This window comes from Wyeomyia smithii, chromosome 3 (genome assembly GCF_029784165.1).
Source record: "Wyeomyia smithii strain HCP4-BCI-WySm-NY-G18 chromosome 3, ASM2978416v1, whole genome shotgun sequence".
In the NCBI taxonomy this organism is placed as follows: domain Eukaryota; kingdom Metazoa; phylum Arthropoda; class Insecta; order Diptera; family Culicidae; genus Wyeomyia; species Wyeomyia smithii.
In genome coordinates this window covers 122,660,135-122,678,365 of record NC_073696.1, presented here as the reverse complement: position 1 = coordinate 122,678,365, position 18,231 = coordinate 122,660,135, and the positions used below count along the sequence as shown (strand labels likewise).

At 41.5% G+C, this 18,231-nt stretch overlaps 2 protein-coding genes across 2 annotated transcripts in view; one reads left to right on the top strand and one right to left on the bottom strand.

Annotated features, from left to right (window-relative positions):
* LOC129726575 (uncharacterized) overlaps positions 1-18,231 on the top strand; it is a 32,133-nt gene that overhangs the window by 9,861 nt on the left and 4,041 nt on the right. The window lies entirely within an intron of this gene.
* Positions 54-18,089, bottom strand: LOC129726576 (SUN domain-containing protein 2). Its single transcript, XM_055683449.1, has 5 exons — positions 17,886-18,089; positions 702-1,019; positions 480-644; positions 247-425; positions 54-186 (listed from the first exon to the last, which is right to left on the bottom strand). The coding sequence occupies exons 1-5, from the start codon at positions 18,039-18,041 to the stop codon at positions 135-137; spliced, it is 870 nt and encodes a 289-aa protein (XP_055539424.1). The 5' UTR covers positions 18,042-18,089; the 3' UTR covers positions 54-134.

Genomic DNA, 18,231 nt, shown 5'->3' with positions numbered 1-18,231 from the left:
TAAAAAGAAACTGTCAGTTATCTTCACGTTCACGTTTGTGTCAACAGTCGTGATTCACTGTCTTGACTGTCGCAGCTTCTTTACCGATCCGTCGATATTTCTGTTGCCTAAGGTAAAGATACGATTGTTGAACTTCACGCTTGGTTGAATTCAATATTTGAATCTAGGGTCCCGTGTACACGTAACCTGATTTAAAATTATGAGAGCTTATGATGAGAGCAGGGCTGTGAAGCTGCAATAATTTACCTATAAATACACGTATACTCAGCTCCATGGTTAGATTCAACATTGATTTTTATATATTGGTATGATACAGGAGATTGAGATGAAAAATTAAAGTATTGTATGAAATCAGCTGCGGGGTCGAATATAAAACTTCCATACAAAAAATGGCCGCTTCCTTTCAAAGCACTGTCTGACATACCCTGTAAAACGAAATAACTATTAAAGATATCAATTTGAATCATTTTATTTCTTACGAAAACTTGAAATTTCTTCATTGCACTTTCAACTGATGAATTCGGTAATACATTTTGTGATACATGTTCGACGGTTACACCCTCTATGAAAACAGGGCCGAATAATTTCATTACAACACTACCAACAGAACCATACAAAACACGGCTTTCTCCTGGACAATCATTCTTAAATGTTTAACAAACTTATTAACCAGCACATGAATGTAAAACTGTACAACCCACCTCATTAATACAGCAATTTCTGTTTGCTGATCGGTATCTGCCTATCTTTAGCAATCGTTCAAAATAAGATGAATACCAACTACGCTGTTGTGAATATACCCTGATCACTTTTCCACCCCAAAGTGCTGAAGCATAATCCGTGCGGCCGAATTTGTCGTAATTGATTTTTTCTAAGAAATTTACTCGCTTCTGTAGTAGTTCAATTGTCCCATGTGCCTGTTGAATTTCAAACATCACTTTTTCGCGAAAGTTGCTTCTTGACAAATGGGTCGACTGTTCCAGATTGTGAGTGGGTTCATACGATTCAAAAATATGTCTCTGTAAAAACATAAAAATGCAAACATTTAACTAAAAATGAATAATTGTCGATAACGGATATGAAATCATAAACACAAAGGCGAAAACAAAACTCTTATGCCATTTGAAACATGCCATCAAATCAGAAAACAATATACTTTTATCAAATAATTTTACGAATTTCACAATAAAATTATTGTGCATGCAGCGAAAAAACGGAAGCGACGAGTCGCTCGTCTGACAAAAATTTTCCAACAATTTTCGTAGTATTTGAATATAATGTAGTCTTTGATTCAACATAAAATGTCCCGAAATATGCGACTGTAATATTTTCTAATAGTTTTGATTGTTTTCTAGTCGCAAAGTTATGTCAATTTAATCGAAGAACATTCAAACTGCATTGTACTGTGCGAGAAATAATCATACAAAATGACTTTGCTAGAAATCTTTGCATCGCTGGACTCATCAGCGAATTGCAGAGTAGTGCTGCAGCGACAATAGGGACTTGAAAGTATTAATATATGATTGCAACGTCCACACATACACTGAAAAAAATCACACGCTCATACCAAATGCTCATTACACATGAACACCAATAAACCAACCCAACCATTTTAACATGTCGACCATATCGATTTTTATTGGAATCCACGATATTTTGACGTGTTTAAGCATTGAGATCTGAGTGTGAAAAGATTGATTTTGGTATGCATGGCATGGCAAACTGAAGTGTAATGTAAGACACTTGATTTTGTGCTGTGCACCAAAACGCAAATGTATTCCACGTAGATATGAAATGTTTCATCTATCAGCATGGCATGGCAGTAGCGTGTCGATTTTTTAATACTTATGACATGCGTAACACTGGGGAATATTTTCCAAAAATGTTGATTCATATTGAATTACTCGAATGGTTCCCTTTTAGATTTTAGGTTAACTTTTAGATCTTTTTCATTACTCACGTTTTGTCTTCTTTATATAAATTCTACGTGAATATTTGCCTCGAAGATTACTTTATAATAAGTGACTGTAAACCTATGGTAATGCAACTCATGAACGTTGAAGTAGAAAAGTAGAAAGCTGGATCAATACGATGTTTCCTAGTTTTTACAATTATTATTAGAGATTAAAACTTTCAGTTTTTATTTATATTTTAGCTTACTTGTTTAATCAACCTTTAATTCGAAACAATTCTCCTTAAACCTTCACTTAGCGTTAGATGGTAATAATTTTAATAATATTTTAATAAGAACTCAATATTTTTAAGTAAACCTGTAGATCGTAGCGAAATCAACTTAGCAATGCTATTTGTGCTGATTCATTACACCTTTGACAAATATGTCATTCTACTAACCGGTCGGTCAAGCAGCATACTGTCATACGTCGTTCTGCTGTCATGTCGGTACAGCAGCATTCTATAACCTATGTTCTTTATAGGAGGTGCGCACAGGCCGTCGTGGCCAACACTCCCCCGGGGTACGCCAGCCGTAGTGCGTAGTGGCTTACCTACCGTCGCACCGAACGTCTAACACGGCGAGCTTTGAGGCTGGACGGTCGTAAACTCCATTCTTCGTCCTCACGGTTGCGGAGCGGACCTGGCCATCCTTGCTGACCTTGGTGTTGATGACCTTTCCCATCGGCCAACAGTTACGAGGCATGCTACGGTCGGTGATGACCACTATGTCGCCAACGGTGATTGGTTTGGCGTGATGGAACTACTTGGTGCGGCGGGTTATCTCTGGCAGGTAGTCTGATAACCAACGTTTCCAGAACTGATTTGCTAGGATCTGTGACGTGTGCCAATTCTGTCGTAAGACCATGGCGCTATCGTCAAGAGTGCTGAGTGGTTTTAAGCCGTTTGATGAACCAAGCAGGAAGTGATTTGGGGTCAATGCTGGGGCCGAATCATCGTCAATCGGCACGTGCGTCAGCGGTCGAGAGTTTACCGTATTCTCCACTTCGGTCAGTAGGTTACGAAGAACTTCATCTGTCGGCCTCCGCGAGGAGCAGACAGTCATCAGGTTATTCTTGACGGTCCGAATCAACCTCTCCCAGCTGCCGCCCATGTGCGGAGATAATGGTGGGTTGAATACCCATTCGACGCCATTTGTGGCGAACTCCGTCATTAGTTCACATTGATCGACTGCTTTGATGGCTTGCTTTAGCTCCCGATTGGCACTCACAAAGTTTGTACCACGGTCACTATATATTTTCTGTGGAATTCCATGACGTGCGATAAGGTTTCGGATGGCCATGACACACGAGTGAGTGAATGCACGACCTCGATGTGAACGGCCCGAACCGTTAAGCAAGTGGCCAACATTCCCCACCGCTTTTCCACTCTCCTTCCGACGACGACTTCAATCGGCCCGAAATAATCCACTCCCACGTGCGTGAACGGTCGTGAGAAAGCAGCGAGGCGGGCTAAAGGAAGGTCGGCCATAAACGGTGGCTTAGGTGTGGCATGATGGATCTTGCATTGCTGACATTCCCTTCGCACTTGATTAAAACAGGCGCGTATTTGGGGGATACGGAATTTTTGCCTGATCTCGTTGATTACAGTCTCGTGGTTCTGGTGGTGGTACTTGGAGTGGTAGTGTGCTACAATCAGAGTGGTGATGTGGTGTTTCCGGTTCAATATAATCGGTTGCTTGGCGTCTTCAGTGGCGTAATGACAAGCAGCGATGCAAGTTCTCATGCGCATGATCCCGTGTTCGTCCAGTTTTGGAATTAACTGGTATAGCGAGCTGGTTTTAGGAATTCTGTTAGTAACAGACTCAGTCTGTGACAATTTCTGGAGAGCAGCAACTTCGTCGGGGTACGACTCCCGCTGCGCAAGTCGTATCAGCGCCCGCTCAGAGACCAGAAGGTCGTTTGCTGTTAGTGGTCTCGTGAGCATCGATTTTTTGGCGCGCTTCCGAAGATAGTTATACGCGAAACGATAAACGAGCGCAACAATTCTGATCAGCTTTTTCCAGTTAGAGTAGTCAATGACTCTGATGACAGGTTTCAATGGTACGTGATGCGCCATTAGTGAAGGACGGAGTTCGTTTTCTGTCGAGCCCTTCAGAGTTAGAGACGGTGGCCAGTTTTCTTCAGTGTGCCAGAGGAAGTTTGCTCCTTTAAACCATCTGTGATCGGAAGACATGTCTGGTAAGCTGTTCCACTTGGTTCCGTCGTCAGCACAGTTCAGTTTGCTCGGAACCCATCGCCATTCATGTGCTTCCGCAATCTCCAGAATCTCGCTAATTCGGTGGCCGACGTACTGGGTGTATCGACGATGATCCGAGTTGATCCAACATAGAACGTCTCTGGAATCTGACCAATACAGTTTGCTGGATATCCGAAATGACAGAGCTTCTTCAACGGTGCGAGCCAAACGAGCGCCAAGGACAGCAGCTGCCAGTTCCATTCTTGGAATCGATGTAAACTTTAGTGGTGCGACTCTTGTTTTGGCGGCAACGATGGAACAGCTAATGGCTCCGGACTTGATCACACGCAGGTAGCAGACGGCGGCCATGCCGTTCTCGCTGGCATCCACCATCGTATGGAGTTGGATTTCATCGGCCTCCGTCGGAGTGTATTTGGAGTTATAACACCGAGGAATTCGAACGTTTTCAACCCGAGGTGAAACTTGCAGCCATTTTATCCATTTGCCGTACGCATCATGGTCGATTTCATGGTCGATTTCATGGTCCCATTGTATACCGGATCGCCAGATTTGTTGGAGCAGAATCTTTAGGTATGACAGAAAGTGTGAGATCAGGCCAAGTGGGTCGAAGATTGTCATTAAGACACGCAGCACCTCTCGCTTAGTGGGACGGCGTTGACCTCCCAACAAAGCCGAGTCGTAACGGCTCCATCCCACCTTGTAGGTGAATACATCGTCAATCGTATTCCACCACATCCCCAACACCTTTTCGGTGGCCACCTCCAGTGACAAGTTGAGGCATTTTTCGTCAGTTTCTGCACCTTGAGCGCTGCCAGCACCTTCGGAGAATTGCAAACCCAGTTGCGAATTTCAAACCCACCTTGCTTATGCACATGCTTTACGTCCTTCGCCAGTTTAATAGCTTGCTCTTCAGTATCGACGCTGACTAGCATATCATCTACGTAGTGAGACTTGGTAATGGCGTCGTAAGCAGCTGGATACTTATCCGCGAATTGCTCTGCATTGCTATTTTTCACGAATTGAGCTGTGCTAGGTGAGCAGCATGCCCCGAACGTCATCACCTGCATCGCATATACTATGGTAGTTCCCTTGGCGTCCACCCAGAAGAAGCACTGGCACATTTGGTCTTTAGCTCGTATTAAAACCTGGTGGAACATTTCTCTAATATCACCGGTCAGGCCGATGCGGCGTTCTCGAACTGAAGAAGGATCATAAGTAGTGAGCTCAGCAGATCTGGACCTTTTAGCAGCGCCGAATTCAATGAAACACCGTGGGCGAATGCCGCTGCGTCCCATACAATCCGTACTTTTCCAGGTTTGTTAGGGTTGGTTACGGGAAATATTGGCAAATACCAGCGCCGCGGAACCTTACGGTTGATTTCTTCATCGGTGAGCTGCCGAATGTATCCTTTCTCCACGTACTCGGAAATTTTAGTTCGAAAAGTTCTTGCCAGCTCCGGGTCCTTCTCCATCCGCTTCCTCAGGCACTGGAACCGCTGTAGCGCCATCGATCGACTGTCAGGCAAGCGTACATCATCGTGTCGAAAAATTAGACCCGTCTCAAATCGGCCATCCTTGCGGAGAGTAAGCGATTGAAGCGTCGATAAAGCACGTTGATCTTCGACTGATAACAGCACGTTATCCGGTTTAGTCACCCCTAGGCTGTCCAGCGAAAAGTAGTCCTTCATTGCTCAATGTAAGTCCTCATCTGGCTGCGCTATACAGGGACAAATATGGAAGGTATAATGATGAAAACTTGCATCGTTTTCAGAACTCCAACCACCACACACGGTCCATCCAAGGCGAGTCTTCACGGCTAACGGTTGCCCAATTTCTCCCTCGCGGCTCTTTAGTCCAAGGCTTAGTTGGCCATGCTTCATCCCTATTAGTATTCGTGGGCGAGCGTCGCGATACGATTCGATCGGTAAATCGCGGAGGTGAGGGTATAGCTTCGATAGCTCGGTAATGTCCATCGATTGCTGGGGCAGTAGCAGCTCCCTAACCGTCCTGACGTCGCTCATGAGGAATTTCTTGCTTTCGTTTTTGGAACTAGCAATGTGGAGACTGCAGATGCGAGAGCCAACCTCCTGCCGTTCGGTTCCTCCAGTCCAGCGAAGACACAAAGGGCTTCTAACACCATCAAGCTGCAGTTCGTCAGCAAGATCTTGGTCAAGCAAAGTAAGTGCGGAGCCCTCGTCCAAGAATGCGTACGTACGGATCGCTGTTTTATTCCCGTAAAGCACTACTGCCGGATAGCGGAACAAGACGGAACTGACGGTTGTCTGGTGAGTGTTGCAGCCGGACTTACTGGTTCCTGGTTGGGGAGATTTTTCGCGTTCAGCTGTAGTCCCAGTGCCCTTTGGCTTCACCTTCATATCGTTGTGCAGGAGCTCATGGTGTCGGTAAGTGCACCCATCCTTGCCGCACGGTTTGGCTTTGCAGTATCCTTTATGAATGCGTAAACAAGTGCGACAATACCCAAACTCTCTGATAGCAGCCCATCGCGACTCCCTGGATAACCCCAGGAAGCGTTTGCATTTTTCGGCTGACTTGCAACTTCCTTTGCACAGCGGGCAAGTTTCGTTTAACGGCGGTGGTGCTATGCTGGATTGTTCCTCAGCATCACTGCTGTCGTCTTCTTTACAACGAACGGTTTCGGAATGAGTGTTGAGGTAGGCGTTTCCTTTCTTGGGACCTCGTGGATCTTGTCTAGTAGGCTTCCCATCACGTGTTGGAAATACAACAATACTTGCTGCTTCTGCCAGGGTGTAAATCCATTCACTGAAGGTCGCCAGGTTGACCGTTGGTCTTGCCAGGCGATGTTGCGCCCAGTTGAGCTTGAGCGATGGCGATAGCTTACCAACGAGTTGGTGCAGTAGAGTTACATTGTACATGTATTCCTGCATTCCGCACGCAGTTACAGTAGCGCAGAAGTTTTGAACATGCACTGCACAGTCCACTAACGTTTCTTGTCTGTCTTCTCGAATTGATGGTAAAGATTCCACTTTCCCTATCAGTGACTGTATGATGATTTCGGGTTGCCCAAACAGCATTTTCAGGGTTGACAGTATGCCAACAACGTTTTCGGCATGCATCAACCGACTTTTCACGGCATCGTAGGCTTTTCCTTTAAGACTTTTCTGGAGGCGAACTATGTTTTCATCCTCTGTAAACCCACACATCGTCGTTGTGCGATTGTACATTGATATAAAAACGGGCCACTCTTCAGGATCTCCAGAAAATATAGGTAAATCTTTAGAAACCGCTTGTCGAGCAGCAATCTGGGAGCGGGAGAGTTGAAGCTGATCATCGCCGTAGTCGTTTTCAATCGACGGATTTAGTGTTGTAAGCCTTGGGGAAATATCTGAGTCTCTTGGATGAATCCGTGTTGATTGTGGATGCCTCTGGTGTTCCAATTGCTGTTCCCATATCCGATGGATGGCATCTGATTCGGTTCTATCGCTTCTTGTTGCTCTTTTAGCTGCTTCTCCTGTGCCGCAAGCTTCTGCCGCTGTTGTTGCTCGTAGTCTCGAAATTGCTGTTCCCTCTCCAACTGTTTCTGCTGTTGCTGGTGTAATCGTTCCGCTCGCAACCGTTGTTGCTCCATCAACTGATCTTGACGCACTTGCTCTTGCGTGTCATGGGTATTTGTCTTTTTCGGTATACTAGATGTAGTTGGTACCCGTTCGACTGAGTAAATGGTCTCTCCCGGCGCACCATTCGTTGTTTGAAGCCACTCTTCTGTCCGTCTCCGGGAAGCATCGGATCTTCGACTCGATCCTCTTTCACTTGCCAACTCCTCTAGGATTCTGTACTTGTTGTCCAGATATGCCTTGTACTCTTGTGCTGCTCTTTTTGTCTCTTGTCTTCGGCGATCTTCTTGTTGCTGCTGATAAGCTCGCTCCTCCTCCAACCTAAGTAGTTGAAGCCTGGCGCGATTGCGAGCAGACCTTTGCGAAGATGAGATAGACACTTCTGAAAGCGATTCCACTACGTCAATCACGGATAGGATACCCGACGGAATGTTTATATCTGCTGCAGGCTTTTCGTGCGCAGGATTTTGCCTGCTCGGCGGTACATCTGATAACTGTTGATTGGGTACTAGGATCGGAGGGACTAGCTGCTGATTGGTCGCCGAAACATTTAGCGATTCGGATGATTTTTGTTGACTAACTTTCGGACATCTCGACGGAACTGTTAGCAGTTCGGTGGTCTTTTGCATAAAGGGTGGCATCACTGGATTGCTACGGGTACTTGTCACAATCTTCTCGATATTGAAACTGTGCAATGCTTTCCCGTCATCGCCGACGTCCTCTCTTATTGATGCTCCGTCTGAAGCTGCCTTAGTTCGCTGGACCCATTTCGCAGTTACGCAGTTTGTGCAACTCCAGCTCTTATCTGCAACTTCCTCCGATACACCTACACAGGAAAAATGGTGCCATCCGTCACACAGATCGCACTGAACCATCTCGTCGGTGTCAGGTTCATGACAAGTTCTGCAGGCATAACCTTCAAAGGTTTTCGCCAGTGCTCCCACATTCAGATCACCATCACCAGCATCCGCCACACTGTAACGCGTTTTCTGAGACATCGTTTTCACTCCTCGCTTTATCACCACGACCCGGCATTTCAAGGCAAACCGACGGTTTCGTACGAACCAAAAACGTAAATTATATGATATTGAAATTTCTAACTAGATTTCAACAAAGAACGATTTCCGAAACTATATTCTCAGCCGGTAATAAATAAAACGCAGTCTCCGGTCATAGGCGAATATAATTTACCTAAAATATGTATCATGATGACAAATAATAATACTGTTAGATTCAGCTTAATATAGGTTAACTTTTAGATCTTTTTCATTACTCACGTTTTGTCTTCTTTATATAAATTCTACGTGAATATTTGCCTCGAAGATTACTTTATAATAAGTGACTGTAAACCTATGGTAATGCAACTCATGAACGTTGAAGTAGAAAAGTAGAAAGCTGGATCAATACGATGTTTCCTAGTTTTTACAACTATCATTAGAGATTAAAACTTTCAGTTTTTATTTATATTTTAGCTTACTTGTTTAACCAACCTTTAATTCGAAACAATTCTCCTTAAACCTTCACTTAGCGTTAGATGGTAATAATTTTAATAATATTTTAATAAGAACTCAATAATTTTAAGTAAACCTGTAGATCGTAGCGAAATCAACTTAGCGTTGCTATTTGTGCTGATTCATTACACCTTTGACAAATATGTCATTCTACTGTCCGGTCGGTCAAGCAGCATACTGTCATACGTCTATCTGCTGTCATGTCGGTACAGCAGCATTCTATAACTATGTTCTTTATAGGAGGTGCGCACGGGCCGTCGTGGCCAACAGTATCGAAAATTTGCTGTTGAGATACATAACACCCCCATGGCAAAAATAATGTTTTTTTATTATTCTGAATAATATTTTATGTGTAATTGATGTATTTCTAATACTGAACACAGTTGAATTATTGTATAACCACAGACAAACGCACGAGTCTTTTAGAAAATAAGTTCTGAAAAATCTTTGTCCTTGTTCGAAATGTTGATAATTGATAATTTTCGTGAAAATGGGTTTAGTCCTTGCTCTTAGTGGCATTACTGACGGTTCTTGCAGGGTGGCAAAAAAAATTCCAGAATTAAATTCCTTGATTTTCCATAATATTCCCTGAAATATAACATTAATTTCCCTGATATTTTTCAGCATTCAGCATGAAAAGTGCAATAAAAATAACGCAAATTTTAAATCCCAGTGAAAAAAGTATTCTATCGGATAAAACCAAAACGGTAGAGGTTCCGAATAAGCCTTTCATGTTGGAAAATCCCATTTTAGAGCTGATGACTCTCACGCTCACTTCACTTTTTTAAACCTATTCCCGATTCCACCTCAAGTGAGGTGACAAAAATCACCTCCGTGGAGTGAGATTGACAGTGAAGTGAAATTGGGAATAGGACAAGTGAAATGAGATTGAGCTGGGAAACTCAAAAATCTCTAAGTCCCAGAAAGTCGTTTTTTCGTTTTTTTAGATAACACCAGATCTTGAAGTGTTTATTTTCGGTATCAAAAATTTCCTGCATTTTTTCCATCCTGTAAAAAAATGAAAATTTTACCGCTTTAAGGCACGGATCAAATTCTGATTCGTTTCGTTACTGAAGAATAAATCCAACATTTACCATTAGATCACAAATCAATCAACTTTAAAACTCATGGCATCTTCGTGGAATCATTCCACCGTTCAAAATGGTCGTGAAATAATTCCACGCGAAACGTCGCTTTTTCCGTTCTCACTTCACTGATATGACACTCAAAATAACCCAGATTCCGCAGCAGATGTCACTTTGCGACGTTTTTCTCACTTACGTGAGTCCAGTAATAGGATTTTGTTCACTTCACTCTGATTTCACCGTGAAGTGACTCCCGTAATAAGCACCCGCGTCTCGTTTAAAAAAATTTCCCTAATTGTTTTTCAATTTTCCCTGATATTCTTTGATTTCCCTGACCGAAAATTGAATTCCCTGGCACACCCTGATTTTCCAGGTTTCCGTCACCCTGTCTTGTTTTCGCTCATGAGTGTGCACGATTGCTTATAGCGACACCAGCAGCATTATTGCCTACTTAACAAAATTCTAAAATAATCGTTATTTTTCCGGACTAAGAAATCATCTTCGAGTGGCACGTATGTTTGTCTGTGCCCTATCTATAAGAAAGGATATAGAGTTCTCCAAGCAAGATTTTACGAACACTATCACCATTGCAATCTAAGATAGTGTGCGTATAATTCACCTCTGTTTATTTATTTCGTATATTTTTGTTCGAGATTCTTACAGCTTACAAAGAAAACTATCTCACTAACACTAATGCATCGCACCAATACAGAATCAAATAAAGAGCTCTATCCAGCTTTTTACGCGCCATAATGGCGGATGCTAAAATGAAAAATTCGTAATATGTTACCTACCCTTTTGACTCCAGAAATCACACAACTGACTTAAGCAGAGAGGTTCGCGCTTTACGAACACGCATTATAGCACCCGCCATGCAGTGCTGATAAAAGTCATTTTCCACAGCAAAATTCTTCGAAAATTACAGCCAATCATTTTCAATTTTCACTTCCAATGATCGCAGCACTCTTTCAGATACACTAGATTTTCGTCCTAGTAACGTGCTGTTATACTCAGATGAAATAGATCGGGCGTATCGTTCACGGTTACGGAATAAAATTTGACGACAAATCCAACCAAATGATCTTCACTTCAAAGCGAAAAAGAAAAACAAACAGTCCACTCAACCAAAATGAACCTCACCGAAACACTTTTTCACTGACACTGACCGATGTCTTGACAATCTTCGTTAACTGATAAACTGATTTTGTTGTCTTGCTTCCATCGCATGAAATATAATGAGGTGTTTTGACAGTTCACTTCCATGCAAAAAGCGGGAAAGGAGAACCCTGAAAGGATTGTAAAAAATAACGTTTATGGATGCTTTTTTTCACTTTCACTCAAGAAGGTCAACAAATATCAACCCTGCCGCCATGCCATTATGGTGCGTAAAAAGCTGGTTAGATTCCACTGTAACACAAGCGGGGCATAACACTCTTCAATTCCGCATATAAAATTTCCTCCCGCTTCCTGTTCCATAGACTGACGCCTGGGATTGAGAAACGAATACTACACTTAAAACAAAGAACACGCACATGCGTCGTTTTTTGATAGCGTGTAATTATCTTCGTGTTGTAGCCTAGCAATACTCAGAGGGAGAGATATGCGGAGAGAATGTTGGGAGCCAAACGAACATGTCAAAATCCGAGCCAAACGAACAAGAGAGGTAACACATTGAGAGGTATTGCAATCAGGTTCAATAAAGGATATATTTGTTTTCACACGTTTTTCATGTTCTATTGCTAAACAATGAATTGAGAATGCTCCAAAATTGCTTTATCACAATGATTTTTAATTGGCGGTTTACATACCGTTTGTATGGTCAACAAAATAATGATCAATTATGGTGAACGTATAAAAAATTAAACATAAACATAAAATTTAACACTTTCACGGTTTTTGTGATGCTCTTTATTATTTCCCAGGACTTCCACGGTCACCATCAGTTATACGAGTCGAATGAAAAAGTTAGTCAACATTGCGCTTTGAGAAGAAATTCTGCACCTCTGACATGTGAAACCTAGTTGCCAAATTGGCGGTTTTTTTTATCGCTTATCTCTCTCTCTGAGTATCTCTATTGTAACCTAAAGGGAGACAACTGGGTATAGATTTGCATCTTCTTTGGGAACCACTCGCTGATTGGTTGAAGTTGAAAACCCCAAGTGCGTTAGAAATTATCATCAGGTTTGCTGGCAGTGTTGCTGAACAACATGTTTCGTTGTTTTGATTCATGTTTTTTTTTTATGATGTCACCTGTTATAATCTAAAATATTTCCAAGTGAACATTCAAAATAAAGTACAAAGCGTCCAAATACGGGTGTAGTAAGAGATCGACTCTCCCAGCTGGTTTCGAGGTACTATGCTGGCCTAACAAGCCAGTCGTCGTAGGTTCGAGTCTCGGCTCGGAAGAGACTGTTAGTATCAGTAGGATCGTAGCGCTAGCCCCGCAATCGTCCTGTACACTTAACAGTTGGCTGCGAAGTCTGTGTATAATGAACAGAAAGTCGAGTTCCGATCAGTGTTGCAAAATTTTGACACAGAAAAATGAAAATGATACAACAGCAGTTTCACTCTCACTCTCTTCAAACTGATATTGAGTGTCACCCGTGTCAATTATCAGTTAATAATCATGTCAGTGATAAAAATGATATATCCAAATTAATATTGAAATTATTTGATCTGAGCCAATCCATTGCATCATTTCAATGAAGCAGATAGGAACCTTCATCCTACACCGCATAAACATAGCTAGAGCAACATAGCGTGTGCGAAATCACAGAAATGCTGCCAATCAGCATTACCACTGTCAACTGATTGGAGCTGAAAGCAATTATCCCTTTTAGCTCGTTCGTGTTGTTGATACTGATATCCGTAGCTCTCAGTGTCAACTGAGAATCTATCACTGACAGTGAAAATTTGCAACCCTGGTTCCGATACGGAATGTAGCACCAAGGCTTTGCTTTTGCTTTGCTTAAGAGATCGACTTGGATCATCACTTATATCAATTACCCAAAGATCTAAATGTGCGCAAGGAATTATTACGGTTTTGCGTGAAGCATAAGAACAGCATACCGCTGCTCAATGTCTGAAGTAAATAGTGTAAGCTTATTTCTACTTTTGATTCCGTTCTGGATTAAGTTTGGAACATATCTGTTGAGGCAAATTGCTTATGCGGAAAATACAATTCAGATGGGTCAATAAATGAATCATAATCATTGATGGATGACACATTTGATTTCAAGGATATTAAAGATACAGATTCTCCAGTAAGCCTCAGACAATAAATCTGGTGAAACTGTCGCCTGCAGGAGGAATTGTGCATAATGCTGATAAAAAGCATTAAAAACATTCAAGTATTTCCCGAGTGAATGGCATCACTTACGAAAAATACAACAGGGATCATCGAGGTGGGTGAGTAAGAAGAGTAAGAAGCCAGATATCTCCATTTAGGTTGTAACGCATGCATGACTCAAAGTTTTTAGTAACATCGGCAATACTGAATATGCAAACTTTTCAGTAAAACACAAATTTTTTCGAGTCTGTTTTTTTTTCAATTCGTTATATAAAAGTTTTTTCAGGATTTTGAGTTTATATATATTTGCGCAGATTTTGTGAAAATGTGTACAAGAGCGTAACCTGTAAGACATATTTTGCGGGGTTTCATGCGGTTCCAAAAAATTTACAATCCAACATCTCAGTATTTTGTGAAACGAGAAACAACCTACGACCGTGATGAAGTGTGTTCGAAATTATAACCAAAGCCTTAAATCCAGAAAAGCGCAGCTTTAATAATCGAAGTACGCTGACACAATTATTACCTAAAGCTTAAAAAAAAATTATTCTACGTGAAAATAAACAAAAATATACTGTAAAACGACAATGAATACAAAAACAGTTTGCGATGGATGTTTTTTCAAGCAACGCGATACCTTTCAGTTATAACAATACTTATTACAAAAAAATGCTTTTTTTTTCTTCGTTCAAATTAACAGTCAATGACAGCTCATTCTGGTTCATTTTGACACTCCCACAGCTTCGTATCAGTTTCTCCCTCCCAGGTGAATACAGGGCCGGGTTTAGGTGATGGGGGCCCGTGGCAGATAATTTCGCGGTGCCCTCTATTCTTTAAAAAAAATTAGAGGTAAGAAAATTTTAAATTTTGAAACGACGCAACGCTTGGCTGGAGGATGACGAGCAAAAAAAAGGTGACCACTCTGTCTGCATGTCTGGCCTAGAAAGCCCCTTGTTTCGGAAGCCAGGGGCATTTGCCCCCTTCGCTCCCCCTTCTCCTCCCCACTTAAATCCGGGCCTGGAGTGCGGTTTTTGAACCGGACGATTTACAAGGGATCACATGTTCACTAGAGATGGTCGGGTTTAATGTTTTTCAAACCCGTACCCGACCCGAACCCGAATTTTTTTTCGGTCGAAACCCGAACCGGACCCGAACCCGAAATTTTTTTATTCGTTCAAACCCGAACCCGACCCGAACCCGAAAAATTTATTTCTATGAAACCCGAACCCGAAATTGTGGAACCCGAACCCGGGATTTCATAGATTTTATAGTCGGGTTTCGGGTTTTCATACCCAAACCCGACATGAACCCGAAATTTTCAAACCCGAACCCGAATTTTTTTTTTCACCAAACCCCAACCCGACCCGTACCCGACACTTTCAACAATTTTCAAACCCGAACCCGTCGGGTACGGGTCGGGTTCGGGTTTCGGGTTTGAAAACCCGAAACCCGACCATCTCTAATGTTCACCTTGAGGCAAATCCCCGACAAGTTTCGAGAACACAACGTGCAGACACATAATCTGTTTATAAAATTCAAGGCGGCGTACGATTCAGGGAAACGCAACGAGTTGTAGCCAGTGACGTAACGTGACTGGGTGACACCATGGACGAAAAATTTGGGTGTTATTCCCCTAGGAAATTTAAATGATTTTGAATGAACAACCAACGGTATTAGACCTAAAGAGTGTATCAGTTATGGGATGAACCAGTTACGAAATTCGGATTAAATTATGCCATAACCATTGCACTTGTTTATTCACCATAACTGGCTCACTTACCCTATCTTTTGTTCATGCTCAATGCTATCAAATTTGTAACTTGTACAATCACTGGCCTGGTTTGAGCGAGGATTACTCGAAAATAAAATCAGAAAGCGCGCTGCGCTAGATAAAACAGACCCCTAAGAGATAAATATAACTGCTCAGCGAATCGGCTGATTCACGGACCTTAATTCACGCATCGCATATACGTAAATAATTGCAGGCGGAAATGAGCTAAGAAATGTATTTTTCTGGCAGCTCTGATACCAGGATGTATCCAGCCATGATGTTTAAAGACATGGTGTATCGATATGTCAAAAGCAGAATCGACCATATCGAAAAAAATTGCCAGCGAGTATGTTTGTTAGGGCATAAAAATTATCGCATCTCATAATATATCATTAGGATGCATTTAAATTATAAATATGGCAATGCTACATACTTTGCTACCAACATTCATCAATTTAAGAAACAATTTCCAACTAAAAACACCTGAATATGCGGTATTCATTTCCTAGTTTGTGAGGATATATCAACGAACACGGAAAAAATACTCGCTGTTGCATAATGATGCTTTGTCTCCAACCCTCCAAAGTTAAAAAACGCTTCCTCACCCCGCGGCTACTTTTTGGTCAAACCGTTGCACCATGTTCTACTCATCATGGTATCCAGGGGTGACATTGCGCATTTCGTTTCAAGCAACTCGAACAAAACTAAATAATCGCTGGGGGCGCTATGTTTCGTTTTTCGTATTTTTTCGACTTTGCGGGTTAGATGAGCCGCAGGACAAATGACAATGACAGCTCCTTTTAAGCTTAAAGCATAACTGGCAGTATGTGACCTACTCGAAAATAGCAAAAATCGTTCGAATCGAACTGCGCAATGCCACCCCAGCTTTCCACGAGCGGTAATGGCGTCAATGGCGTACAGTGTATGCAGCCTATTTTGACGTTCTCTGTAGGTCGAGTAATTTTCAATCGCAGTAACGGAGTAAAATACAAATTTCGCAAAGTAGCGCAAATTTCGCAAAGTCCGCGCATGCGCACAAAGAAATTTTAGTAACCAAATGCCCATTGTTTGTTGGAGTTTGCTGTGCTACGATACGACGCACAGTGCAACGTTCCATAGACAAAAATCAAAAAAGTTGATTTCTTATTGAACCAATTCTATATGCTGGTATGTTTTATACATGTTTGAGATATACTAGGGGTCTTCACATCGAGCTCGTATACGAATACCGAGCCGTAAACTGCGTATCTTCCATTACTCGTCAATGGAGGTGAGTATTTTTACGGCTGGGTATTTGTTTACGAGCTCGACATGAATCCCCCTACTGTAATGATATAATAAACCTCCCAAGCTCACTCATACGATTATGGCACGCATCCACTGCAAAGTGGTTTCAACTATTCAAGTGACACGTTATTTTGAAAAAAAATTTTTAGTTTTCAAAATTATTTTTCAATATACTCTATATCCTCTTAAGTTGAAACCAAAATGGCAACGGTAGAGGCATGTAACTACTACATTTCACATGTTACTATTGAGACATAACGTAGCGCATTTGGAAGTTAAAGGCTTCTTAGTCATGCTTATTTATGCTTAGAAAAAAAAGACACTTTCGATTTAAAATCGATCGTCAAAAAAAGTACCCCAAAGTACCTCTCTGAATTTCACTTTTTCCTCTTATTTGGAATGTCCTTCAAACTTTGGAAGTGATTGTCATTGCTCAAGTTTCAACCGAAATTCGCGTTTTCGAATGATACCTCTGGAACCAAGAGTGAGCAATTTGTCGTACATATGTCCCTTATTTCTACTTTTAACACGTTATTCATATGCCAAACATATAAAAGATTCCTGAATTAACAATGTCTATATGTTTTGCGACAGAAAACTGTAAATAAACACAATTAAAAGAGATTTAAACAGAAATAATCATAAAAACTAAATGTGATGGCGTTTAGGTCACTTTTTCATCGCCTAGAAATTATTTTAATATGCTTTTCAAGCCTTTTATCTCGAAGTGGATAATATTCTTGGAAAATTATCATTTTATGCTTCTGTACAAAAAAAATGGCGTTTGAGACATTTTCGTGATGACGTATTTGACATTCGTCAATTGTGCAAATAGTAGCTCTCATCGGTACCAAACATTTTTCGTGTCAGACCAATTGAAAAAAATACTAGAATGGCTGTTTTGATTTTTGTCCCGCATTCCTATATATTCAACGCACTGTGCGACGTTGTTATATTTACTACTCCGTTACTGCTATTAAAAATTCCCTGACTTGCAAAAAACATCAAAACGGGCTGCGTGCACCGTCCCCATTTACCGCTCGTGGAAAGCTGGATAATAGAAGGGTAAATGCGAATCATGTAAAAATGAAAACCAGATATTTAATTACATATTATTATATAATAGGTATTACAACATTAGAACATCGTTTATTACAAAAAATTAATTTGTGTGAGTTACCGTCAGCGCTCCGAGATTTTCCTGTATATCCTGTATCAGCTTTGCATTTTCGTTGTGATGCCAGAACGTGTAAAGGAAAATGCTAGTAATTACACTGCTAATAAGACAAACAAATAACAACGATAAAGAAATAGTTTGTCTAGAATTATCATTCATTTCTAGCAAAATAAAATCTGAAATATTGCACAACACTCGTGAACTCAACTGCAAATTCATAAGGTTCCGCCTACTTTATCAGCATGCTGTATCGAAATTATATCGAGGAATCTATGCGAATGAAGTGAGCCCTCGCCGTATTGTTTGAGTACAACCCCCTGGTACTATCAATTTCAGTCATAGTGTCTGT

Coding starts and splice junctions, on each gene's coding strand:
- LOC129726576 (XM_055683449.1), bottom strand. CDS start 18,041: ATGAATGATAATTCTAGACAAACTATTTCTTTATCGTTGTTATTTGTT. Junction 645..701: donor GAAATTGCTGTATTAATGAG/GTGGGTTGTACA, acceptor TAAACATTTAAG/AATGATTGTCCAGGAGAAAG. Junction 187..246: donor GAGTATACGTGTATTTATAG/GTAAATTATTGC, acceptor ATTTTAAATCAG/GTTACGTGTACACGGGACCC.